At 56.7% G+C, this 27,298-nt stretch overlaps 1 protein-coding gene across 1 annotated transcript in view; it reads left to right on the top strand.

Moving 5' to 3' along the window:
• Positions 1–360: 360 nt before the first annotated feature.
• The window catches only part of VCP (valosin containing protein), a 37,909-nt gene continuing 10,971 nt past the window's right edge, over positions 361–27,298 (top strand). Inside the window, exons 1-7 of the mRNA XM_075932825.1 lie at positions 361–519; positions 5,535–5,646; positions 6,022–6,194; positions 9,927–10,069; positions 16,257–16,387; positions 23,059–23,190; positions 23,637–23,739. Of these exons, the coding sequence (XP_075788940.1) occupies positions 503–519; positions 5,535–5,646; positions 6,022–6,194; positions 9,927–10,069; positions 16,257–16,387; positions 23,059–23,190; positions 23,637–23,739 (811 nt within the window). The 5' untranslated portion in view covers positions 361–502. The remainder of the gene's footprint in view (positions 520–5,534; positions 5,647–6,021; positions 6,195–9,926; positions 10,070–16,256; positions 16,388–23,058; positions 23,191–23,636; positions 23,740–27,298) is intronic.

Genomic DNA, 27,298 nt, shown 5'->3' with positions numbered 1-27,298 from the left:
AGTCCGGCCGTTCTAGCCTCCCGTAGGGTTTAAGAGTGATCTGTCATTCACCTTAGTTCCCTTCCTGATTGGCTGGGCCCGTCCCGGATGTTTCAGTCTCAGCCAATGGCAGCGAGGTTGCTAGGTAGCATAGGCATGAGGGCGGGCCCTGCCGGCTCCATTTTCCCATTGGTGAATTTTTGTGATTGGCCGTGCGCTCCGCGTTGCCGGGTAGAGGCACCGCGCTCCCTCGGCCGCTGTGATTGGCGGCGGAGGCGGGCTTGGAGCTTTCGGATTGGCCAGCGCCGGGCGATTTTTCCCATTGGCTGCTCCGCTGCCGAACGAAATTTCCGATTGGCGGGCGCGGCTCGTTGCTAGGCAGGGCCGGCGGCGCGGGGCGGGGCTTGCCTGGCGATGAGTCGGCTGTGAGGTTCAGTCAGAGCCCAGCCCCCGGAGCCGCCGCCAGCCCGAGCCCAGCCCGCCGGGGAGACACCGAGACCCGCCGCCCGCCGCCCTGCCCGCCATGGCCTCGGGACCCGAGTAAGTGCGGGGGCCCCCCCCCCCCGGCCCGCCCGGCGCCTCAGCCCGGCCCGCGGGCCGCTCGCGCCTCGGCCCGGCCCGGCGCGCGGGCCCGCTCCCGCTGTGTCACGCAGGCCCCGCCCCCTCCCCGCGCGGCCCGTTGGGGGGGGGGGGGGCGCGCGGCGGGGAGCCGGGCTCGTGGCAAGGCCCGCGCGCCCGCCACTTCCGCCTGCGCCCGAAATGCCGAGTCATGTGGTGCCAAGATGGAGGCGGCCCGGCCCGAGCCCTGCGCCAGGCCCCGCCCCGCCGGCTCCCCCCGCGCGCCTCGCGCCCGGCTCCCCGGGATCCGCCCCCCCCCGAGAGCCGCCGGCCTGGCCCCCCACGCGGCTTGGGGCCCGGAGAACAGCGGGGCTGGGCCCTCGAGCGCAGCGTCCTGACCGATGTGCCCCTAACCCTGCCCCGGTTCCGCTCAGGAGCCTTCCCCTCCGGGCTCCCGTTCGCAGCTGCCCTGCAGGCGCTGCCTGTGATCGTGCCACGTGGGAATCCGGTAACTCAACCCACTAGTTCAGGGTCACCGGGAAGTGAAGAAGGAAAAGTTATTTTCTTGTTCCCATCACTTAACTAGGAGTCACCGAAATAAATGAACAGGCAGCAGCAGGCTTGAAATAAACTAAAGGATGTATTTCTTCATGCAGCGCACAGTCAACCTGTGGAACTCCTCGCCAGAGGAGGTTGTGAAGACCAGGACTTTACCAGGGTTCAAAAATGAACTAAATAAATCCATGGAGGTTAAGGCCATCAATGGCTTCTAGCCAGGATGGGCTGGGATGGTGTCCCTAGTCTCTGTTTGTCAGAAATCGGGACTGGATGACGGGAGGGATCACTAGATGATTCTCTGCTCACTCCCTCAGGGGCATCTGGCATGGCCACTGTCAAAGACAGGACACTGGACCTTTGGTCTGACCCAGTCTGGCCATTCTTATGTTCAGTATTAAATGGGAACTGACTGTCTGGCATTGGGCGCTAGTTATGTTGTCCCAAATAACATCTCAGCAAGATGGCTGCCATCCTCAGGCAGCTTGTTGACTGTGCTTTACTTGGGGAAAAGCACTACTTGCAGCACGAATGTTCTGGCTCAGTGTGTTAGGAAACGGGCCTATCCCTAGGAGTCTGCCAGCAGCAGGTGTACCTGAATCAGTGCTTAACCAGTTTAAGTACTGGTGTAGAGGGGCCAAAACTTCTTTCAGATTCATTGCGGAAACATGAGTTTCAATCGCAGTTTCCATCACGGGTGCATGTAACTTTGCCATCTATGTTAGCATGAATTGTAAGCATCAAGTCAATTTCCTAGTGTGGCTGGGACCTCAGAGAAGCAAGCATAGTTGGTACTTGCATCCTGAGAATTATGTTGTCACAAGTATGCTAATCAGCACTGCAGGTTTCTCTGTGTCCCTGCCCGTTCATGCTGTGTACCACTGTACATGGGCTTCAGGTTTCATCACACATTAAAGCAGCAGGAGCTTTACCATAGGGAAATGATTAAGTGGCATAGACTGGAAAGCTTGTTTTCTTGGCAGACAGGAGACTTGGAAGGTTTCCCTTTGTAAAGGAGAGGAAGCAGTCTTTACGGCTTGGGGGAGTATTAGTGCTGGGATTTCTCACCTCAGTTGCACCTCTGTATTGGGGAAAACATCCTGGTATTTGAACTGTATTTGAGAGAGACTGAAGCATGCTGTGAACTCTGTATTTTAATCCCAGCCCCTCAAAAGTACAGTAAATCTTAACATGACTTATCTTTTTTGTGGGCCCATGTGAAAAAGAGGGACTGATCTATTTTTGCTGTGCTCTCTGTAGTCTTAAGGAACTTGTCAAATTCTAAGTAACCTTTCACCTTTTCACTCTTATCTGTAACTACCATGTAGCCCTCTATGACCTTTGTTTCTTTTTTTTGAACCTGTTCATTGTGAAGTGAGGAGACCGAAACTGGCCTGCTATGCTAGATGAGCCTACACCATTGTTTGAAATAATATCTTCTATTTTTCATGCCCTCAAGCCTCTCTCTGCTGGAAGTGCTGCAGCACACTGGACAGACAGCTTCTGTCCGTTAGCCCAGAGGTTCCCAAAGTTTTGTATCTCCCTTACCGATCTACCAGCTGCCTGTGTACTCCTCCCCACTAATATTGTGTGTTTTCTTAATGCTACCTGTCTTTAGCACTCTGCCCCTTTTTACAGCTCTGTACCATGTAGCGCAACTCATAGAACTGGAAAAAACCTGAATAAGTTCTGAACTCAGACGGGACAGTTGCAGGGCACCTGACTCCATGCTGATGGGTGACTGGCAGAGAGGGTTCTCTGTCAGCAAATCTGTTCACATTGGTACATCTTGAAATAAATTAACTACCATCTTTTATATAACAAATTCCCAGACTTTTAAAGATTTTTTTTCTGAGCAGCCTATTCTGAAAATGCAATGAATAAAATGATGAATAAAATCTGCCATGATGCACTTTGTCCTGTGTACCATAGTTTGGGAACCCCAGCATTCGACTGCATTTTCTCTGAGAGCCCTGCACGTTCAAAACTTTAATAGACCTTTTGCCTCTTGTGAATTAACTTATATTTACCGTAGCTAAATGTCACTTGCCATTATTTTGCTCATTCCCCCACTGTATTTAAATCCATCAGAAGTTTCATAGTTTTCCATAGCTTTTTAATTCACAGAACAACTTGTTTATAGTTTCAACTTTCTGTCCCGTTTCCTCCTCCATTTCACTAATAAATATGCAACAGTAGACTTATTATGAGCCCCAGACTTCTGCTACTAACCTCCCCACTCTCCTTGCCTTGTAGAATCAGTGCTGCTTTTGCTCCCAGGTTATATATTACTTTTCAAAATGTTGTACTGGCCCTTCTTAGATCTGCTGTCAGTTCTTTCAGTGGCAAAGCCAAGGCCTAGTTTCTGACGTCCATCCAGGGCTTCCCTTGGCTCGAGCTTTAAAGCTGAGTCATCTCCAAGAGACGGTGCTTTTTGTGAGGACCTTGCACCTCCTTGTAACCTGCTGTTTCACCCAGAGGATCCTATCCTTCCTGGGTGATTTCAGTGCTGTCTCTCGGGCTATGCTGAATCTCCCTCTTAGCTGTCACTGGTTGGCACGGTATACTTGTGCTCTAGACAGATTTCAAAACCGTTCCCCCATAAGGCGACTGCCCTAGTGTGATTCCTGGGACCTCTCTTCTGAAGTGGCAGGGAAGGGGCCAATGCTGCATTCCTGACACCAAGGTGAAAGGTGAAATCTGACAGTCTCGGGGGGGGGGGGGGGGGGAAGCAGAGTGGGTGCTCCATTTCCCCATGGTGATTGTGGGGGAGGGGATTGGACTGTTGCTGCTGCTCTGCAGCACCCCCCTCTCCCCCGCCCCCCAGGCTGGAGGATGAAGTGCAATGGGAGGGGACAGGGCAGGGTGGTGACAAGAAGGGCTAGGGCTTGAGAACAGGAGAGCTCTGTGAAGGCACAAAATTGTGAGGGTCTCCTGTACCTACCACTTGCCTGCGTGCTGCTGTAACACTTTTCTGCAAGAGCCAATGGACATGCAAACACAGCAGTGGTCATCCCCAGGCACCATTCCGTAGGACTGTTCATGTCAAACACTGTGCTAGCTTGCACTGCTCACCACCTTCCCCGGGGGTTTGTTCGCTTTAAACTGTTGTTCCGTACCCCAAGGGAGTTAGGCTTTGTCTGCACTTCAAGGCAGCCAAACATTTCTTTAAACTGAAAGTGTAGCCACGGCAGGAGCATTGGGAGAGAGCTCTCCCAGCGCTCCGTGTAAACCACCTCCGCGAGGGGAGTGGCTGACAGCACCGCTGTAACTTGCTGCATGGGGGGGGGGAGTGTTTTCACACCCTTGAGCTGGAAAGTTGCAGTGTGATAAAGTGGCAGTGTAGATTTAGCCTTAGTTAAGTGCCAGCCTGGGGGGCTAAGACCCACTGCACTCAGCACAGCGATGCTGCCAGCCCGGGAGGAGGCGGGGGCCTGAGGCCTGCTCCCATCCTGTGTTAATATTGGCATCTTACTAAGGATAAAGCTAAGTGTTGCCTTTTTGCTGGAAGCAAACCAACCTGCTCTTAATATTTATCATTTGTCTGGTGTGTCTCAATTGTCCAGTTATGCAAGTCAGTTGTTAAGAAGGGAGCAGTTAACATGCTCTGGTGATGCTGTACAGAACAGGTTGGAACTTCTGCAGGCTCTTGAAGGGTCACTTTGTTCAAATTCTTACTTGAAAAAACCCATAAGTCCTTTTTGTTTGGTGTATTAGACATTGAAACAAAACACTTTACAAATCTGCCTCTTAACCGTTTTTTGCTATTCAGTTTAGGAAATGCAAATAAACTGTTGCATTTCTTGGGATGTCTTAGCGTAAAGTGGATATGTTCTGTGTTTGAATGCTACAGGGATATGTTTGCATCCAAACAAAACAGTGTTCACGGACACTTAAAAGCATTCATAAACACGTGATTAGGTTTGTTAATTTTACCTGACACTCAAAGGGCTAAACTCTTGTAATGCATCGGAAATGTAACATTGCCCTGTAAATCTCTCTGGGTGTTGTCTGGGGTTTGTGACCTGAGAGATTCCACCCTCCTGATCATTTGTGTGAGTTTAAGCCCACAGTTTGCATATGAGTATGGGTGATTATCTTGCTACAGTGTCTTTGTTTTTAGGCAAGAGCCATTCCAGGAAGGGGCTGCTCCAGGATCCTGTTTTCCTAAATATCTTCATCTCTATTTTAGTTCAAGGCTACCAAATGAGCTGAAATCACTTTCTTACTGAACATAACTCTGCCTTCTGACTTAGCTCTCCATGAAGAACTGAACAGGTTTCACCCCACAAGATTCTGTATTTTGTCTTACCAGCAGGTTTAGTTTGCGAAAGAGAAGGTGGGAAGGTAGCCAAACAAGTAGATGGTGGAGACCAAAGCAGGCTTTGTCCGGAAAGGGAGGAGCAATGTTGCCCAGACTCAGCAGTTCTGTTTCTTTCCAGTTCTAAAGCGGATGATTTATCCACTGCAATCCTAAAGCAGAAGAACAGGCCCAATCGGTTAATTGTTGACGAAGCCATCAATGAGGACAACAGTGTTGTGTCACTGTCCCAGGTGTGTGTCAAATCCAGTAAGAACTGTGTAGTTAATATGTGAGTGTTCAGTGTCTTGTCCCCTGACACTCACTCTTAGCCCATTGTTGAACATGCTACATGAATGCCCTGAAGAAACGGCACTTGGGCTGTGATGGGTAAAAATGGAAAATGGTTTCTTATGGGGCTCTTGCCTGTGAGACTTGGGAGCAGTAGTTATTGTTCTCGAATGATGCTAGTGTTCAAGCAGGAGGCCCTGTCCTTGCTATGGGACTGGCAATTGGGGGGTCCCATGTCTATTTATGGCTCCTAGCATTGTGGGGTCAGGCTGCTGTCTTCCAAACACTTACTCTCCAGCCTTGTCAAATGCATGCGCTAACGCTATCTCTGGTCACAGGCAAAAATGGATGAATTGCAGCTGTTCAGAGGAGACACAGTTCTGCTAAAAGGCAAGAAGAGGAGAGAAGCCGTCTGCATTGTCCTGTCCGATGATACCTGCTCAGATGAGAAGATTCGCATGAATAGGGTTGTTCGGAACAACCTGAGAGTGCGCCTTGGTGATGTGATCAGGTGAGGTCTGCTTTGCTAGCTGGGGGCGTCTTCCTGAATTTGTGTAGGTGGCTCTGATCAAATTCAGTCAGTAATGGAGATGGGGATTGTAGCAAGTGGTCGCTTTCCTTTCAGGAGAGTTCGCAGCAGCAGTGCCTCTTGAAGGAGAGTGTCCTGCAGCTGGAATCTAACTAGGAGTGCTCATAAAGACTGTACGGGGACGTGTATCCTGGGGGTTACAAGAGAGGTTTTTGAAAGAGCTCAGGTGATTTAGATGCACAAGTTCCATCACGAAATCCGCTGTCTGAAAATCCCACTCCACATCGTAGGTCGCTCGTCTCCCTATATGTAAAGTTGGACTGATGCACACTTTCAGACCTTGTCTTTTCACAATCTGATTATTAATAGAAATGGTAATTTCAGTGGAAAGGGCTATTGTTTCTCCTAGTGTCCGCAGCTTAGGTATTGAACTTCTGCATGAGAAGCAGAAGCTGATACTGTTTGGAAACAAAAGTAAAAGTGACTAATCTGTTCTCATTGTCAAAGCTGAATGAAAAGTGAAACAATCAAGTACAGGCAGTCCCTGGGTTACATGGATCCGACTTACAAACAGGGTGAGGCAACCCCGCACTAGCTGCTTCCCCCTAGTAGACCAGGGAGACACAAAGCTAGCGCCCCCCCCTCCCCCCAGCAGACCAGGGAGACGCTTAGCTAGCGCCCCTCCCCAGCAGACCAGGGAGACGCGGAGCGGCTTTTCTCAGCAGACACCTCAGCTTGAGAATAAAGGACTGAGGGAAGTGAAGTGTGGGAGAATAAAACTGAGCTCTGGAGAAATGTTTGGCTAGAGCAGTGGTCCCCAACCATTTGGGGTTGCCGGGCGCCAGGGGGCGTGGCCGTTCGCCCGCCGGGCGCCCGGGGGGCGGGGCCCCCCCATAGCTGCATTCCGGGGGCTGGCGCTCTCCCCTCAAGCGCTGCACACCCGGGGCTCTCTCCCCCCCCCTTCCCCCAAGCGCCGCGCGCCCGGGGCCGGCGCTCTCTCCCTCCCCTCCCCCAAGCGCCGCGTGCCCGGGGCCAGGCCAGCCCTGAGCACTTGGCGGGTGCCGCCAAAGGCCCCGGCGGGCGCCGTGTTGGGGACCACAGGGCTAGAGTTTCCCCTACAATATGTACCAGTTCTGACTTACATACAAATTCAACTTAAGAACAAACCTACAGTCCCTATCTTGTACGTAACCCGGGGACTGCCTGTAACATAAGCAGACACAAATAGAAACATACAGACCCTTCCCATTTGAATGTGGGCAGTTAGTAACTCATGCCAATGTGTATGTCCCTTGCTTGAGACTAAAAAGTGGAGCGTGCATGCCCTGTAACAGACATCATCAGAACGGTCTTGCATTGACCTGAGGGACATGAACTAAATAACCTAACAGAGGTAAAACCTGGACGCGGCTCTAACTCAGTGTCCCTTTGGGTGCACTAACCCAGCGTTCCCTAGATGTTGGGAGGACACCTGAGACTCCTGTCGCTTGCATGGGATTTTCAGGAGTGAGAGCTAGTAGATTGTTCAGACTCTGCAAAACATTTGCCTTGCAACCATTGCAGAGAATGGAGGTGCTTTCTAATGGCAGCAGCTCATGGGAAAAGGAGAAATCCGGGCTGATCAGCTTTGCGCAGCTATGATACTGGACTTCAGTAAAGAGGGGCTGTAAGGGTTAGGGATGTTCAATATCGATTCATTGAATAGTCAGTTAACCTCATGAATTCTTTTTGGTTACTCGACTATTCTGTAGTCCCTGGGGGTGGGACCGGCAGCCAGTGTGCTCCAGCCCCACTCCTGAGGAGTCCCCTGCCACTCTGCGCTGTATCAGAGGCAACAGCGTGGAAGCCAGGTGGGGTGCCAGGCGGAAGCTGGTCTGTGAGGGGAGCGAGTTTAAAAACCAGAAGCAGCAGCGCAGGTGGCAGCAGCCCCTGTCCAGGAGTGGGGCTGAGCTCCTGGACTTGTCGTGAGCCGGAGCTGAGCTGAGCTGAGCTGCTTGCCTGCCTGGCTACTAATACATTTTAAATGCAGAGCCACAGGAGGGGTAGGTCCCACACCTGGTGCAAGCTGGGACTGACCTGGGCTGCTGGCCAGCCTCTTAAAAAATGTACTGGCTGCGGGGGGAAATGCATGTAGTCTATAGCATTAACCTATAAGCATTAATCGACTCCGCTATTACATGCCTAGAAAGGGTATTAAGTAGAGTGTGTAGCTCATGTTTACAGCTGTCACCATTTCTTATGACGTGACCATTCCCATAACCCAGTAACTCCTCCCCTAGATCATTTAATCTCTTACCTCCTAACATTTTCCAAATCGCCTGTCTCAGCAGCTAATCGTGTCGCCTTTAGTCCGTTGGTCTCTGCCTGATCTGTGTCCCGTGGCTCACCTTCAGATTTCGTTCCATCCCCCAGTCACTTGTCTTAACTTGATCCCAAAGGCCAGACCCCTCTGAATCCTCCTTTACCTCTAGGGTTTTCGCCCGGACAGTCCGGTAATTATGTCTTCTGTCTGGTTTAAAAAAAAACCCCGAGAATACCGGACGTGTAAAATGTCCAGTATTTTCTGTTTTTTCTCAGACAGAAGGCTGGTGGGGACATTTTTCCCCTGCCATGTTGAGCGGGGGAAGAGCATGGGAATTTAAAGGTGCAGCGCTTTTTTTTTTTTTTAAATGCTCAACAGGTTTGGTCTCCTGTGGGATGTTTCGTTGTGGTGTGGCTTTTTTTTTCCATCTTAACCAATTTTTTTTCCCTGCCATGTTTGGGATTTTTTGTGAAGGTGTCTGGCAACCTTATTTACCTCTGACTTCTCCGAGTTCTTCTCCTTAGCTTTGACATTTCCTGTTGCATTTTTTACTGTGGCCTTGCCTCTGCTGAAATCTGAGTCATGCCTTTATCCCATCTTGGGCTCTATGTTCCTCCTGCTGTTGGGCCGTTTGGTCTCTCTCTTTGCTCTTCATCTTAATTCTATCTCTGTAAAGCATTTGGTACCGTGATTTATAAAAGGTGCCATGCAAAGTAAGGCGCTAAAACGTTCAGGTGAATGGCAGGATACGCTCTAGGTGCAAGTGTCCCCTAAGTGAAATTGACAGGTCTCTGGTCACTTGTGGATTCTCGTGAGATCTTCATTTCCCAGGTGCTCAAAAGCTTGTGCCAAAGTTATTAGTAAGAGGAGCCCAATTTTCTGGTGTTGTGAGGAAAAGAGGGATTTTCTCTGCCTCTCTTTAGTCTTGCCAGCAGCAGGCTTCTCGTTGAAATAAAGAGTAGCTGTTGATAGAGCCCTGCATGGATACAAAATTCATATCTGCTTCCATATCGGCAAAAGTGAGCCGCAGATATCTGCATCCACATCCGCAGCCATGAAGTGGATAGCCACGGATTTGCAGGGCTCTAGCTGCTGAGTATTCCAGCTCCCTGGAACGCACTAGTGACAACTGGGGGCATGGCCAGATACTTGTCCACTTAGCTTTGCTGGTGGGGAAGGCAGCACGGAAAGAACAAGAGCGGGGACTGCTCTCTTCCCCAGCAGCCCTAGTGGGAGGGTGGAGAACAGAGAAATGAGCAGCGAGAAGGACAAGCCCTAACCTAGGTGCCTCATAGAGCAGGGTGCCTGCTCGCTGGGCTTTTCATCCCGGCATTGGGAGTGTTTGGTTCCTTCCCTTTCTATGCCCTGTGTATAGCAGGAGCTGTAGCTTACTGAGATCTGTTGTCTTTCAGCATCCAGCCCTGCCCAGATGTGAAGTATGGCAAACGCATCCATGTGTTACCGATTGATGACACCGTGGAAGGGATCACAGGGAATCTGTTTGAGGTCTACCTCAAGCCCTACTTCCTGGAAGCGTACAGACCAATCAGGAAAGGTAATGACGCCAGCTCCTGAAACCAGGGGGAAGAGTAAAGGCTGTGCTACTCTTCTTTCATGAGCCTGACCAGGAGGAGGCGAGCTCCAGAAACTTGCCTGGATCTGTACATGGCATTAGGGTAGCTTGAGTCTGACTGATACCTTTGTGACTAAGGGTGCGTCTGCAGGGCAGCGAAACAGAGGCTTGGGTCTCTTGGGAAGCTGGGTGCAAGCAAACAATGTCCATTTTGACAGGCCCGAATCTGAAGTTGTGTGTAGAAGACCAAAGAACACAGGCCAATGTGGGAGCGTGGGGGACTCTATCCTGGAAAGCAGCAGCTGTGCAAAAGGACTGGTGCCCATGGTGAACGATCCACTCCTAGTGCGACACTGCCCGAAAGCACTGTGCAGCCCTGGGATGGCTAAGCAGGGTGGTGCCTTCATGGGGAGCAGCATCTTGCTAAGAGAAGGCTCTAGCAGACCGAGGCACAAGGGCTACCGAATTGAGAAGGGAAGGAAGGGTCGGGGGCCATGAACCGTTGGCACAGCTGAGAGACGGTTGTGGTGAATTTCGTCACTGCCAAGCCAGTGCGCTCAGTCTGGCCCGGGGGGCACTGGGGCTGAGTCTGATCCAGAGGTCCGACTAGACGCTCACAGTGCCCCTCCCATCTCGGAGCCCTTGGCCTCTTCAGTGCAGCTTGGCGCACAGTCCCTTCCCTATCTGGCCAGTCAGGTTTCAACCCTGGGGGGGGGCACTGCATGGGGCTTCAGTGCCTTCTGGACAGGGGCCTGTACTGCTCTGGGACCCACTTCCCTGGGTCCTCCTGGTGCTATCGGCTAAGAGTCCCCCTCCTCTGGCCAGTGCTGACTGCTTGAGGGTGAGAGGGGAAGGCCAGCCAGATGCCACCCTTTAGGGGGAGATGGGCAGAGGCAGGCGAGAGGTGGCAGGCTGCACTCCCAGGTTTGGGACTTGAACTCTGGCAGCCCCTTGCTTCACAGGCAAGAAAACAAGCTTGGAGCTTTGGCTGGAGTGACCTTCCTCCCCTCCCGTTTCCTTCCCTGCAAGTGTGACGGCGGGAGCTTTTGCAGTAGGTTTCCTCTGGCCACCGCGTTGGCGTTTTGGAGTTGGGTTTCCTCTCCTCCCACTGCTAGCCCCTTAGCTTGACCGACACTCTCATCCTGGGCAGATTCCCAGGGTCGCACTACCACCCTCCTCAGATCTGCAACGTCTGAGTCAGAGGTGGGGGGACGGGAGGCTGCGCACATAGGGAGCTGGCTCCCACAGAGCCACCTCTCCCCCTTGCGGGGAGCTGGTTTATAGCTGCCTGCTCCCCTGTGGTGGGGGGGGAGGAAGAGGAGAGGGATGTGGGAGCTGGCTCCTGCCAAACCGATTTCCTAGAACCATAGAATACTAGGACTGGCAGGGACCTCGAGAGGCCATCAAGTCCAGTCTCCTGCCCTCATGGCAGGACCAAATACTGTCTAGACCATCCCTGAGAGACATTTATCTAACCTGCTCTTAAATATCTCCAGAGATGGGGATTCCACAACCTCCCTGGGCAATTTATTCCAACGTTTAACCCCCCTGACAGTTAGGAACTTTTTCATAATGTCCAACCTAAACCTCCCTTGCTGCAGTTGAAGCCCCTTGCTTCTTGTTCTATCGTCAGAGGCCAAGATGAACAAGTTTTCTCCCTCCTCCTTGTGACACCCTTTTAGATATCTGAAAACGGCTCTCATGTCCCCCCTCAGTCTTCTCTTCTCTAAACTAAACAAACCCAGTTCTTCCAGTCTTCCTTCATAGCTCATGTTCTCTAGACCTTTAATCATTCTCGTTTCTCTTCTCTGGATCCTCTCCAATTTCTCCACATCTTTCTTGAAATGCGGTGCCCAGAACTGGACACAATACTCCAACTGAGGCCTAACCAGCGCAGAGTAGAGCAGAAGAATGACTCTTCGTGTCTTGCTCTCAAGACACCTGTTAATGCAGCCCAGAATCATGTTTGCTTTCTTTGCAACAGCATCACACTGCTGACTCATATTCAGCTTGTGGTTCACTATAACCCCTAGATCCCTTTCTGCATTACTCCTTCCTAGACCATCGCTTCCCATTCTGTATGTGTGAAACTGATTGTTCTTTCTTAAGTGGAGCACTTTGCATTTGTCTTTATTAAACTTCATCCTGTTTTCCTCAGACCATTTCTCCAATTTGTCCAGGTCATTTTGAATTATGACCCTATCCTGCAGATTAGTCACAACCCTTCCCAGCTTGGTATCATCTGCAAACTTAAGCGTACTTTCTATGCCAATATCTAAATTGTTGATGAAGATATTGAACAGAGCCGCTCCCAAAACAGACCCCCTGCGGAACCCCACTTGTTCTGCCCTTCCAGCAGGATTGTGAACCATTAATAACTACTCTCTGAGTACGGTTATCCAGCCAGTTATGCACCCACCTTATAGTAGCCCCATCTCAGTTGTATTTCCCTAGTTTATTGATAAGAATATCATGCGAGACCATATCAAACTCCTTACTAATGTCTAGGTATACCACATCCACCGCTTCTCCCTTAGCCACAAGACTCGTTATCCTATCAAAGAAAGCTATCAGATTGGTTTGACATGATTTGTTCTTTACAAATCCATGCTGGCTGTTCCCTATCACCTTGCCACTTTCCAAGTGTTTACAGATTATTTCTTTAATTACTTGCTTCATTATCTTCCCTGGCACAGACGTTAAACTAACTGGTCTGTAGCTTCCTGGGTTTTTCTTATTTCCCTTTTTATAAATGGGCACTATATTTGCCCTTTTCCAGTCCTCTGGAATCTCTCCAGTCTCCCATGATTTTCCAAAGATGATAGCTAGCGGCTCAGAAACCTCCTCTGTCAGCTCCTTGAGTAGTCTAGGATACATTTCATCAGGCCCTGGTGACTTGCAAACATCTAACTTTTCTAGGTGATTTTTGACTTGTTCTTTTCTAATTTTACCTTCTAAAACTACCCCCTTCCCACTAGCATTCACTAGGTTAGGTGTTCCTACAGACTTCTCGGTGAAGACCGAAACAAAGAAGTCATTGAGCATCTCTGCCATTTCCAAGTTTCCTGTTACTGTTTCTCCCTCCTCACTGACCAGTGGGCCTACCCTCTCCTTGGTCTTCCTCTTGCTTCTAATGTATTTATAAAAAGTCTTCTTGTTTCCCTTTATTCCCGTAGCTAGTTTAAGCTCATTCTGTGCCTTTGCCTTTCTAATCTTGCCCCTGCGTTCCTGTGCTGTTTGCCTATATTCATCCTTTGTAATTTGTCCTACTTTCCATTTTTTATATGACTCCTTTTTTATTTTTAGATCATTCAAGATGTTGTGGTTAAGCCAAGAGGGTCTTTTGCCATATTTTCTATCTTTCCGACACATCGGAATTGCTTGCTTTTGGGCCCTTAACAATGTCCCTTTGAAAAACTGCCAACTCCCCTCAGTTGTTTTTCCCCTCAGTCTCGATTCCCATGGGACCTTACCTATCAGCTCTCTGAGCTTACCAAAATCCACCTTCCTGAAATCCATTGTCTCTATTTTGCTGTTCTCCCTTCTATCCTCCCTTAGAATTGTGAACTCTACGATTTCATGATCACTTTCACCCAAGCTGCCTTCCACTTTCAAATTCTCAACCAGTTCTTCCCTATTTGTTAGGATCAAATCTAGAACAGCTTCCCCCCCCCGGTAGCTTTTTCAACCTTCTGAAATAAAAAGTTGTCTCCAATGCAGTCCAAGAACTTATTGGACAGTCTTTGCCCCGCAGTGTTATTTTCCCAACATTTATCTGGATAGTTGAAGTCCCCCATCACCACCAAATCTTGGGCTTTGGATGATTTTGTTAGTTGTTTAAAAAAAGCCTCATCTACTTCTTCTACCTGGGTAGGTGGCCTGCAGTAGACTCCTAGCATGACATCACCTTTGTTTTTAATCCCTTTTAGCCTAACTCGGAGACTCTCAACACTTCCGTCTCCTATGTCCATCTCCACCTCACTCAAGTGTGTTCATTGTTAATGTATAAGGCAACCCCTCCTCCCTTTTTTCCCTGCCTGTCCTTCGTGAGCAAGCCGTACCCTTCCATACAAACATTCCAATCATGTGTATTATCCCACCAAGTTTCTGTGATGCCAACAATGTCATAACTGTACTTACTTATTAGCACTTCCAGTTCTTCCTGCTTGTTTCCCATACTTCTCGCATTTGTATATAGGCATCTAAGATCCTGATTTGACCTTGCCTCCCAGTTTGCCCTGACCCTCCTTTCTCTCTGCCATTGTAGCCCATGCTCCCTCCCATTTCCAACCCATCTCCCAGGCCTCCATGTTCTCCACTTACCTGTGGGCTTTGCTCACCTGTCCCCGTTGAACCTAGTTTAAAGCCCTCCTTTAGGGTCCAAATAGGGTCTTCCCCCTCTTCGTAAGGTGGACGCCATCCCTGCTTAGCAGTCCTTTCTGGAATAGCATCCCATGGTGGAGGAAGCCAAAGCCCTCCTGGCAACACCATCTTCGCAGCCCGGCATTCACCTCCAGTATGCACCTGTCTCTGCCTGGGCCCCTATCTGCAACAGGAAGGATTGAAGAGAATACCACCTGCGCTCCAAACTCCTTCACCCGTACTTCCAGAGCCCTGTAGTCACTCTTGATCCGCTCCGTGTCACACCTCGCAGTATCATTAGTGCCCACGTGGATGAGTAGCATGGGGTAGTAGTCAGAGGGCCGGATAATCCTCGACAATGTCTCCGTAACTTCTCGGATACGGGCCCCGGCAGACAGCACCTCCTGAGATGAAATGTCAGGGCGACAGACGGGCGCCTCCGTCCCCCTCAGAAGAGAGTCTGCGACCACAACTACCTTACGTTTCCTATTCGGAGTGGTGGCAGCAGACCTCCCAGCCTTGCGGGTACGGGGCTTCTCCTCCTCCGGTGTAGGGGGTGATTGCTTATCTCCTGTATAAAGAAGAGCATAACGGTTTCCTAGTACCACGGCGGGAGGGCTCGGAGCAGGAGTGGAGCAGTGCCTGCTGCCAGGAGTAACCAGCTGCCACTATCCACCCTGAGCCGTCTCCTCCTCCACCAGTGGTGTGTCCCCAGTCCTGTGTACCGGGACAGCTACCTCAGCTGTCTCCTAATGAACACGGTCCAGGAATTGCTCATGGATGCGGGTGCTCCTCAACCTAGCCAACTCCTCCTGTAGCTCTGCCACCTGCTGTCTGAGAGATTCCACCAGCAGACACCGTTCACATTGGATGAGCTCCCCAGCCTGGATATCAATAAGTGGGAATTGCAATCCACAGTCCCTGCAAAACCACACTAGGATCTGCGTAGAGGCATCCATGCTCAGGTGCTCTGTCTGGCTACAGGCGCAGGTGGAGGAGACGGAAGCAGTGCTAACACAGGTGTTGCGGGTCTTCCTGACCATCATAGGTCTCCCTCTGCCAAACTCCCTCTCAAACTCCCCTGTCTGCAGCTCCTGTCCGCTTCCCCCCTTCCCCGCTCCATGCAGCTGCTTCACAAGGAGGCAGGAGGGAGCCGGCACGCCTGGGGAACTGGCTTAAGCTGGCTTTCTGCACGTGCTGGTTCCCACAGAGCCGCCTGTCCCCCTCCTCGCCCCCGCCGCTTCTGAGAGGCGGCAGCGTGTTGTGGGGCTGGTGGGAGCTGGCTTTCAAACTAGCTCCCTGCGCATGTCGGCTCCCATGGAGCTGCCTATGCCCCGTGCTGCTGCCTCTGTATCCGAGGTGGGGGGCTGCTCCTCCATGTGTAAACGTATTTTAACGTGCCTAGCCTGCGCCACCTCTGGCAAGCCAGGCCCCTGTCTCCTCGCTCATGCTGAGGGCAAGCATGATACGCTTTGCACCCTGGCTTGTGGAGCGTGGGGTGGCTGCTTTGGAGCCCAGTTCTTACCTGTGCTGGTTTCACTGTCTTCTGAGTGGAGAACGCCGCTGACCGCATTCCTGATCTGAGCTTTGGGATCGTTGCCCCCCAGACAGGCGGTTTGCACACTGCCTGTTACCAGGCATGCTGGGTTCAGACATAACACCCAGCCTTGATACAGGGCAGCCCCGGCACCTCTCTTGCTGATCCGATACAGGCAGCCTGCCCCATTGACCCTCGGGAAGCATGAGGTCTCTGACTTGGTACATGCCCTGGTAGCTGCAGGTCATTGACACGTGCTGGTTCTTCCAGGGGACATCTTCCTCGTGCGCGGAGGGATGCGTGCTGTGGAGTTCAAAGTGGTGGAGACAGACCCGAGCCCTTACTGCATAGTGGCTCCAGATACGGTCATCCATTGTGAAGGGGAGCCCATCAAGCGAGAGGTGAGCTGAGCGAGGGCTCTCCCACATCCCATGGGCAGGAGAGACTCGTTTCTGGGCAAGCTGCGGGGATCTCGGGTGTCTGTCTTGCTGTGCATGTTTCTCGCATCCCTTCAGAGCCTCTTGGAGCAGCCGTGGCCGTGCAGTGGTCTGATCTGGCAGTGTGCGTTCCGAGCTGTGCGAGGCGCTGCACGGCGTGGATTAATGGCTTAGGATGCAGCCATGGCGGCAGCAGGCAGTCGCTGGCTTTTCTTGCAGCCACAGCCCCTGGGCTTTTGTTTGGGGGCAGGAGTTCGCTGCACCTCCCTCTTGCTCCTGCATGCACTGTCTCGATGGTCATTGCTGGGGCCACCAGTGGGAGTTGGGCTCTGCCCTCCCACCCCCACCCTGAGACAACTGGGGCACTACACTGGAGAAGCCAGGCAGCCAGGGAATTCCCCACCTTCCCAGGGCGGAGGGTTTCCGCCCCAGCAGGTCCTGGCCGAGGAGGTTTGTGTTCTGGCTGTGTGGGGCAGGGCCCTGGCTCTGGTGGCTCAGGCTTTGGCTGCAGCACGTCAGGCTCCAGCCCCACCACCACCTCCCCCAATCCTCCACCCACCAGCCTTCCTGGTTCCTGCTCCCTCCCACAACCCTCCATCCTGGGCTTCATTTGTCCCTGTGCGTGGCAGGGCTGCTTGTGTGCTGTGCAAAGTGATGGCTGGTTGTTAACATCCCTTTTCACGAGGGCGTCGATATTTTTTTCCTAAAGCTAATTCAGTAGCTTGGGGACAGTGAGAGCAGCCACTTGCTAGAGTTGGCAGCCGCGCTTGGAGGCCACCGAAAGCCTCGTCCTGAGAACCCTGGCTTAAGGCAACCTGGGACCCACTGACCCTCGCGTTTTGTCCTACGACTGCAGAGGTGTTTGCAGGCCGCTTGCCTTGTGGTAACGCTCTGTGACGCTGCGCTGGCCTACGCTGAAACGCTGCAGTGGCACTGTTGTTGTGCTGCAGTGCAGACACCGCCTCTGCCGGGGGGGCTTCCTGGGTCAGCGTTGGCAGCCCATCATCCCAAAGGGCGGTAGCTCGGAGAGGAGGGAATTCTCTTGACTCTGCACGAGGGATCGGTCAAGTGAACTGTGTTGCGCAGGGGTGTGGATTTTTACACTCCAGAGCAACTAGTATGTTCCAACGTAACTTCCCAGGGTAGCCCGGGCCGGAATCCCTCTCCCCAGTGTGAGGAAGAGCTCTGGAAGCACGAAAGCTTGTCTCTTGCCAGAAGAAGTTGGTCCAGTCAAAGAGATAATCCCACGCCCCTCGTGTTCTGTTCCTGCAGATCCTGTGGTCTGTAGCAGGGACTGTACACGAGGTGGCTGATCACATTCAACTCTCCTGGCAGGGAAAGGTGTGAATGTGGCCATTGGAAAAGCCTTCCAAATTGTCTAGTGCTAGTTCTTTGGTGCCCAGTTTGGGATTCTTACAGGGGTCTTGTTTTTGGAAGGTGTGTCCTGTAACTCAGGCCCCTGTACAGTGGCGTGGCCCGGTTTGGACATCCAAAACTGGAGACCCTCCAAAGCACTAGTTCCTCTTGGAAAGTCCTGGCCGTTCTGCATTTAGGACAGGAAACACTGAAGGCGCTAGGTGTATGGGCCCCACCTGTCACTAGGCGCGGGTGCTCTGAACTCTCCTGTGGGAGAATGTAGGGCCTGTGTTCAGCCAGCCAATGCTGCCCTGAGGCCTGAAATGCTGCGCTCCCCTTGCTACACTGCTGCTGCTAGCTAGAGCTGGCTTGGAGCTTTCTGCAGACTTGGCTGTCCATGCTGTGCCGAGTCTGACAGCCAAGTATCTGCCTAATTCCTGACACTATAGCTGAGCCAGGGCCAGCCTGCCTGGCACTTCTGTCTCCCTGCTGTGACTCTAGGACGCTAAAAGTCCCGCAGCGCAGCGGGGCACTCAGACAGGCTGCCTGCCGTGGCACCATGCAACCGCCAGAAGCGTCCGCTGCTCTTGGGGTGTCTCCTCACCTCCCCACCCCCACCAGGGGTGCAGCGTCTCTGCATGCTGCCTCTGCCCCCAGCACCGGCCTCACAGCTCCCATTGGCTGGAAACCGGCCAAGGGGAGCTGCAGGGTTGGTGCTCGTGGGTGTGGACTGTGCATGGAGACACGGTCTCTGTCTCCCCACAAGAGGCGCACCCAGACATGCCAGCTGTAATTGTCTGCTTCCAGGAGCAGCAGTCCCCTGCTCTGCCCAGAGCTCCCTCCCAGGCCCCGCATCCCCTCCTGCGCCCCAACCCCCTGCTCTGCCCAGAGCTCCCTCCCAGGCCCCGCATCCCCTCCTGCGCCCCAACCCCCTGCTCTGCCCAGAGCTCCCTCCCAGGCCCCGCATCCCCTCCTGCGCCCCAACCCCCTGCTCTGCCCAGAGCTCCCTCCCAGGCCCCGCATCCCCTCCTGCGCCCCAACCCCCTGCTCTGCCCAGAGCTCCCTCCCAGGCCCCGCATCCCCTCCTGCGCCCCAACCCCCTGCTCTGCCCAGAGCTCCCTCCCAGGCCCCGCATCCCTTCCTGCGCCCCAACCCCCTGCTCTGCCCAGAGCTCCCTCCCAGGCCCCGCATCCCCTCCTGCGCCCCAATCCCCTGCTCTGCCCAGAGCTCCCTCCCAGGCCCCGCATCCCCTCCTGCGCCCCAGTCCCCTGCCCCGCCCAGAGCTCCCTCCCAGGCCCCGCATCCCCTCCTGCGCCCCAACCCCCTGCTCTGCCCAGAGCTCCCTCCCAGGCCCCGCATCCCCTCCTGTGCCCCAACCCCCTGCTCTGCCCAGAGCTCCCTCCCAGGCCCCGCATCCCCTCCTGCGCCCCAACCCCCTGCTCTGCCCAGAGCTCCCTCCCAGGCCCCGCATCCCTTCCTGCGCCCCAACCCCCTGCTCTGCCCAGAGCTCCCTCCCAGGCCCCGCATCCCCTCCTGCGCCCCAATCCCCTGCTCTGCCCAGAGCTCCCTCCCAGGCCCCGCATCCCTTCCTGCGCCCCAACCCCCTGCTCTGCCCAGAGCTCCCTCCCAGGCCCCGCATCCCCTCCTGTGCCCCAACCCCCTGCTCTGCCCAGAGCTCCCTCCCAGGCCCCGCATCCCCTCCTGCGCCCCAATCCCCTGCTCTGCCCAGAGCTCCCTCCCAGGCCCCGCATCCCCTCCTGCGCCCCAGTCCCCTGCCCCGCCCAGAGCTCCCTCCCAGGCCCCGCATCCCCTCCTGTGCCCCAACCCCCTGCTCTGCCCAGAGCTCCCTCCCAGGCCCCGCATCCCCTCCTGTGCCCCAACCCCCTGCTCTGCCCAGAGCTCCCTCCCAGGCCCCGCATCCCCTCCTGCGCCCCAACCCCCTGCTCTGCCCAGAGCTCCCTCCCAGGCCCCGCATCCCCTCCTGCGCCCCAATCCCCTGCTCTGCCCAGAGCTCCCTCCCAGGCCCCGCATCCCTTCCTGCGCCCCAATCCCCTGCTCTGCCCAGAGCTCCCTCCCAGGCCCCGCATCCCTTCCTGCGCCCCAACCCCCTGCTCTGCCCAGAGCTCCCTCCCAGGCCCCGCATCCCCTCCTGCGACCCAACCCCCTACCCTGCCCAGAGCTCCCTCCCAGGCCCCGCATCCCCTCCTGCGCCCCAACCCCCTACCCTGCCCAGAGCTCCCTCCCAGGCCCTGCAACCCCTCCTGCGCCCCAATCCCCTGCTCTGCCCAGAGCTCCCTCCCAGGCCATGCAACCCCTCCTGTGCCCCAATCCCCTACCCTGCCCAGAGCTCCCTCCCAGGCCCCGCATCCCCTCCTGCGCCCCAACCCCCTGCTCTGCCCAGAGCTCCCTCCCAGGCCCTGCAACCCCTCCTGCGCCCCAATCCCCTGCTCTGCCCAGAGCTCCCTCCCAGGCCATGCAACCCCTCCTGTGCCCCAATCCCCTACCCTGCCCAGAGCTCCCTCCCAGGCCCCGCATCCCTTCCTGCGCCCCAACCCCCTGCTCTGCCCAGAGCTCCCTCCCAGGCCCCGCATCCCTTCCTGCGCCCCAACCCCCTGCTCTGCCCAGAGCTCCCTCCCAGGCCCCGCATCCCCTCCTGCGCCCCAACCCCCTGCTCTGCCCAGAGCTCCCTCCCAGGCCCCGCATCCCCTCCTGCGCCCCAACCCCCTGCTCTGCCCAGAGCTCCCTCCCAGGCCCCGCATCCCCTCCTGTGCCCCAACCCCCTGCTCTGCCCAGAGCTCCCTCCCAGGCCCCGCATCCCCTCCTGCGCCCCAACCCCCTACCCTGCCCAGAGCTCCCTCCCAGGCCCCGCATCCCCTCCTGCGCCCCAATCCCCTACCCTGCCCAGAGCTCCCTCCCAGGCCCCGCATCCCCTCCTGTGCCCCAATCCCCTGCTCTGCCCAGAGCTCCCTCCCAGGCCCCGCATCCCCTCCTGCGCCCCAGTCCGCTGCTCTGCCCAGAGCTCCCTCCCAGGCCCCGCATCCCCTCCTGCGCCCCAGTCCCCTGCTCTGCCCAGAGCTCCCTCCCAGGCCCCGCATCCCCTCCTGCGCCCCAATCCCCTGCTCTGCCCAGAGCTCCCTCCCAGGCCCCGCATCCCCTCCTGCGCCCCAACCCCCTGCTCTGCCCAGAGCTCCCTCCCAGGCCCCGCATCCCTTCCTGCGCCCCAACCCCCTGCTCTGCCCAGAGCTCCCTCCCAGGCCCCGCATCCCCTCCTGCGCCCCAATCCCCTGCTCTGCCCAGAGCTCCCTCCCAGGCCCCGCATCCCCTCCTGCGCCCCAGTCCCCTGCCCCGCCCAGAGCTCCCTCCCAGGCCCCGCATCCCCTCCTGTGCCCCAACCCCCTGCTCTGCCCAGAGCTCCCTCCCAGGCCCCGCATCCCCTCCTGTGCCCCAAGCCCCTGCTCTGCCCAGAGCTCCCTCCCAGGCCCCGCATCCCCTCCTGCGCCCCAATCCCCTGCTCTGCCCAGAGCTCCCTCCCAGGCCCCGCATCCCTTCCTGCGCCCCAACCCCCTGCTCTGCCCAGAGCTCCCTCCCAGGCCCCGCATCCCCTCCTGCGCCCCAATCCCCTACCCTGCCCAGAGCTCCCTCCCAGGCCCTGCATCCCCTCCTGCGCCCCAATCCCCTGCTCTGCCCAGAGCTCCCTCCCAGGCCCCGCATCCCCTCCTGCGCCCCAACCCCCTGCTCTGCCCAGAGCTCCCTCCCAGGCCCCGCATCCCCTCCTGCGCCCCAACCCCCTACCCTGCCCAGAGCTCCCTCCCAGGCCCCGCATCCCCTCCTGCGCCCCAACCCCCTACCCTGCCCAGAGCTCCCTCCCAGGCCCTGCAACCCCTCCTGCGCCCCAATCCCCTGCTCTGCCCAGAGCTCCCTCCCAGGCCATGCAACCCCTCCTGTGCCCCAATCCCCTACCCTGCCCAGAGCTCCCTCCCAGGCCCCGCATCCCCTCCCTGAATACAATAGAAATGTTCAGCCCAGGACAATTTACCAGAATTTGTGGGATGTGCCCCCCCCCCTCCCCGGTGAAAATGACTGCCCACCCCGAGCTAATCCCTGGCATTGGGGTTCCCTGTCTCCTTTCACCTCCAGCTAATAAGACTAGCGGGTTACGTGCCTGGTCTCTTGCAGGGCGTGGGAGGGCTGAGCAGGCAGCCTTTATCCCTGAGCTCAGAGCTTTTCCCCAAGAAGCTGCCACTCACCCTCCATTAGATTAATTCGGCTGCCCCCTGTGCCGGCCGTTATCCGTTCTTATCGACTTCCCCTGGACAGGCCCCGTTTGCTGCTGCTTTCCTGGCAGCCACCGCAAGCAGCACAGCTCTTCGCACCGGTGCCTAGCGCGTTCCCGCCATCGCACACGTGCGTCAAGTCCCGACAACTGAGAAGTGCCACCGACTTGAGTGTTGGGTGGCTTCATTTGGCAGCGAGCTGTCCATCTTAGCACGGCCTTTGGCTGATGCCAGAGCCACTGGGCTCGAGCGGTGCTGAGAGGACGCTGTCCTGTGACGGGCCCCGATGGCCTGCGGGCCCTTCCTGCACCGCTTCCGTTTGGCTAGTTGGTGCCGTGCCCTTGGCAGGGGTCCAGCGGGGGCTGAGAAGCCAGGGCTGTTGGATCTATGCGGTGGTTGTGGTGCTGGGACAGGCTCTGGGGCAAGCATCAGTTTGCTTGATACAAACCACATCCCTTAAAAGCCTCAGCTGTCTCCTGTGTGGTAGGAGTTCTGGATGTGATTCTGGGGAGGCCATTGGCGGTAGGAGACACCTTGGCAGCTGCTGGGTGCGGGGAGGTATCTTAGAAACATTGTACGTTTCCCAGGTGGCTCTGTGTGGCCACAGCCCAGGCTAGCAGCCAGCGGCTCCCTGCGCGGCTCTGGAGGTTTGTGGTCACACCGTGACTGCAGCGTGAGATGGACGCTCCTGAGCAGGGACAGCCTTTTCCTTCTCGACAGGGACCTACAAGCATTGTCCCTCAGCACCTCCCTGTTTTACTGCTCAGGAATTAGACACTGGGACTTGCCACGGTCACAGACAAATCCATTGGCACCCGTTCCCTGTGCCCTTCTGTAATCCCCTTGGGGGGAAAGGAAACCTCTGGGGATCTCCCTGTGGGGATCTCCCTGTGGGGATCTCCCTGGGTTCTCCAGCGCCTGCGGGTCCCGGGTCCTGCTTGGCCGAGGGGAGTGGTGAGCTAAGTCTCGTTCCCCGTGTGCACTAACGACTTTGCCTGCTGGCAGGACGAGGAAGAGTCGCTGAATGAAGTGGGCTATGATGACATTGGAGGCTGCCGGAAGCAGCTGGCCCAGATCAAGGAGATGGTGGAGCTTCCGCTCAGACACCCTGCGCTGTTCAAAGCCATCGGTGTGAAGGTAGGGACGGACCAGCTCGCCCTGCGCGTGCTCAAGTGGCCAGCCTCGCCCGGGGCTTGCAGTGCCGCTGGGATCTTCCGCCTGGGCCCAGCAAGGGGTTGGGAGCCCACGTGGGGCTGGGAGGTGGGAGGGAGGTAACCTGTGACCTTCCTTACTGATCACTAGGGTCCTGCTGCCGGCCTAGGAAGCTTCCTTCCGCCTCTCTGGGTGTGGCATGCAAAGCGAGAAGCCACTGCCCCGGAGAGCCAGCGATGCGAAGAGCACGGCCTTGCTTTGGGACAGCCCTGTCACCCATGGGGGGGGGGGGACTCTGGGCGGTGCAGAGCAGCTGATTGCTGCTCCTTAGACGGGCGCCAGAGCCTGGCGTGAGTGCGCCCTTCCGATTCGGAGTCCACGCCGACGTTTCAACTGACCTGCCTAACACAGGCCCTGCTCCTTGTCCCCAGCCTCCCCGTGGGATCCTCCTGTACGGCCCCCCTGGCACCGGTAAGACCCTGATTGCCCGTGCAGTGGCCAACGAAACTGGAGCTTTCTTCTTCCTCATCAATGGTAAGTGGCCTCCTTTGAAATGTGTGTGCAGCTCAGGGTGAGAGGAGGCGTCCGTGCTGTTGGCAAGAATTCCCTCCACCCCGCGCAGCCACCCCGCTGTCTCCCAGAGCTGTGTGGAGCACGCCCCAGGCCCGTGCTAGGATAACCCCTCTCCTGTCCGTGCGCCGTGACCGACCGTCTCCCACGCACAGGAAGGGTTGCAAAGGCGTGTTCAGCTCTAGGACCTGGATTCCTCGCGGAAGGCTTGACAGAGCTGGCTGTAAACGACATCCGCCTCGCCAGCGTGCTGCCCCTCGGGCCTGCAGTGGAGCCCCAGGGGGGTGGCTGCTCTGGTGCTGGAGGAGAACTGGTCTTGCTTCACTTCCCAGCTGCGGGAAGGCACTTTCCCAAGGGCTGTGGCACAAGTCTCAGCCTAAGAAAAGGGGGAAACTCCTTATTCACCACCCTGCCCCGGTGGGGTGTTGGTCTAGCCAGCAGTGGCTGGTTACTGCAGCGTCTTTGTTGGCTTAGCGTGGGGCTGCGTGTCACGCCTTGCATTTCGGGGACGGGGGGGGCTGCGCTTAGGAACGGCTTTGTCTTTCGCTCTTGGCCAGGTGGCACCTCCCTCTGCCCTGGGCGGGTGAAAGCAGCCGACTAGACCGTGCAGTATAGTGACCCGGCAGCCCATTAGCTTTCGTGTGAGCTCAGGCTGCAGGGCATTGTGGGTAAATGCACTAGCTCTTCCTCGGAGGCTCAAGCTCCCATTGCGTCACAGCCGTAGCCGAGGGTGCCACAGGGCGGTCTGCTCACAGTGGGCAGAGGGGCTAGTCTGGAAGGCCGGTTCTGGGACCCACCCAAGGAGACCTCTGAGCGTGCAGGCAGCTGGGGAGTCGGTCTCTCTCCCTGAGGTCTTTAGCCTGTTACTTGGTGTGACGGCGCGTTGGGGGTTCCCCGTCTCCTGCACCCCGAAATGGCACAAACAGACTGCACCAGCCAGTGGAATTGAGGGTGGTTTATTGCTCCTCCAGCCCAGCGCAGCACAGATGTAATCTGGTTACAGGAACTGGGCTAGGATGCCTCAGGCCCCCTTGAGATGGGGGAGACTGGGCCCCTAAACTCCAGCCCCTTCCCCTAGGCTCTCCTCCATGCCCTCCGACAGCCAGCAACCAACTCCCCAACTTCCAGCCCTGCCCCCCGGCCAAGGCAGCATTCCACCTTCCTTTGTTCCTCTCCATGGGGGGTGTCTGGCCACTGGTTTGCATAGTGACTCATCCTGTTTTGCTGGGTCGTGGTACCCACGGCAGCCAGTGGGGGTTCCCCCAGAGCCAGCAGCATAGAAACCAGCCAGGTACCCCCACTACGTCACAGTTCTCCCCCCTCCGAGAGCGAACTGAGCAGGGTCACTCCGCTCGTGACCTAGGGAAGTTCGGGTCCTCTGCGTGGGAACCCGCCCCGGGGACATGGGTGCTCCCCTTGACTCGGGCCGGCCGTGGCAAGGCCCCACATGAATTGGCTTCCCTCTGTCCACTCGCCGCCCCGCTCCAGGGCGACTGGCACAGGCCTGTCCTCGGGGGTCACACCCACCCTTCCGCTGGCCTTGATCTCTGGCCAGGGTCTCTCGGGCTGGGGCCATGAGCCCAGCGAGCCTTCTCTGGACAGCCAGGGCGGCTTCCACCCCCGATGCTCCATCCAGGGAGGACTTCCCCTCCCATAACTCTCTCAGCAAGCCCAGAGGGTCCTCTATCTGGGGTAGAGACCCCCAAGCCGCTTTCCTACTGTCTTGGGCCTTCCCGCCCCTCTGGCAGGAGTCACAGGACCGGCAGTACCGCTGCACGGCTGTAAAGATTCCCGGCCAATAGAAGTGCTGGAGCAGCTTCAGCCGGGTGCTCCGGATCCCCCGGTGGCCCCCAACGGGGACATCGTGGGCCAAATACAGCAGCTTGAGGCGATACTTTCGGGGGACGACCAGCTGCCGCTCTACCCTCCATGCCCTCGCCTTCCTGGGGGGGAGCCACTCACGGAACAGGAGCCCACGCTCCCGCAGGAATCTCTCCTGGCCACCTCTCCCCCGGGGCTGAGCTGCATGGAGGCCAGCCTGGTCCCTCAGCCTCTGCAAGGAGGGGTCTGCCTGCACCTCAGCCTGGAATTCAGCTGCTGAGGCAGGGATCGGGACCTGTCCCCCACCTCTGCCTAGGTCCGGAGTCCCAGCCTGGCTGGACCCCGTGTCCACTGGGATGGGACCCTGAGGATGCTGCCAGGAGTCCTTCCCTGGACCCACGTTGTCAGCCCCCCGCTGGCTCTGGCTCCAGGTAGTGACTAGAGCCCGCTGGGATTCATGGGGCCACTCCTCTAGGTCATTCCCCATCAGCACCTCGGTGGGCAAGTGCGGGTGCACCCCCACTTCCTTGAGGCCTTCCTTCGCCCCCCATTTCAGATGCACCCGGGCTACAGGCACCTTAAACGGGGACCCATCTATGCCCTTCAGGGTCAGCTGCGCGTGGGGTAGTATCCGCTCCGGGGCCACTATGTCGGATCGGGCCAGAGTCACCTCCGCCCCCGTGTCCCAGAAGCCCGTCACCTTCCTACCATCCACCTCCAGGGGTATGAGGCACTCGCTCCGCAGGGGCCGTCCTGCCCCCACCCGGTACACGGAGAAATCCGCCTCCTGAGAATCAGACCTCCCAGGGGAGGTGCACTGAGCATCCTTCCCCTCTCTCTGAGCTGAGGTTTGCCTGCCAGCCCCTGCCTCTGGGGCAGCCTGCCCTTCCTCCCGCCCCAGCCAGTTAACCCTGGAAAGTCCCCGGTCCTGGGACCTGGTGCACTGAGCCCTCTTGTGGCCTTTTTGCCCACAGCGATGGCAAGTTAGGCTTTGGGCTGTCTCTGTCCAGGCCCTGGCTGGTTCTCTGGGGCGCAGACGACCTGTTCCTTGGTCTCGCCCCGTAGTTGACTCCCTCCGTCGCTCAGCCGAGATCCGGTCTCTGCGCGATTCCCTTTCTCTCCGGGACTCCCGTTCACACCCGGACCGGCTCTCCGTGAACTCATCCGCCAGTCTCCCGGCCTCCTGGGGGTTCTCTGGTCTCCGGTCCTTGAGCCACAGCCTCAGTTTGGGTGGGCACGCTTCATAGAACTGCTCCATCATGACCAGCTTGAGCAGCTCCTCTGCGGTCTGGGCTCCGACTCCAGACACCCACTTGCGGCAGTATTGCGCCAGGCGGGAGACCAGATCCACATAGGTCTCCCGTGGCCCTTTCTGTACCCCCCGGAACTTCTTCCTGTACATCTCGGGGGTCAGCCCGAACTTGTGCAGCAGGGCCTCCTTGACTCGGTTGTAATCCCCTGGCTGTAGGTCCTCCAGCTGACTGAGCACTCCGGCCGCCTCCTGGCTCAGTGCGGGGATGAGCTCCTGCAGCCAGTCAGCTGGGGGAACCCGTTGCAGTCCACAGGCCCTCTCAAAGGCACTGAGGAACCCGTCTATGTCACCCATGTCCTTCAATTGGGCCACCACGGGCCTCTCCAAGCATCTGGCAGTCCTGGGACCCTGGGGCCCATCCGCACTTGGCGCAGCCGGTGCCCCGCCGGT

This window comes from Pelodiscus sinensis, chromosome 6, assembly GCF_049634645.1.
Source record: "Pelodiscus sinensis isolate JC-2024 chromosome 6, ASM4963464v1, whole genome shotgun sequence".
NCBI classification, from domain to species: Eukaryota; Metazoa; Chordata; order Testudines; family Trionychidae; genus Pelodiscus; species Pelodiscus sinensis.
The sequence above is the reverse complement of the archived record's forward strand: the minus strand, read 5'-3'. Positions and strand labels throughout refer to the sequence as shown.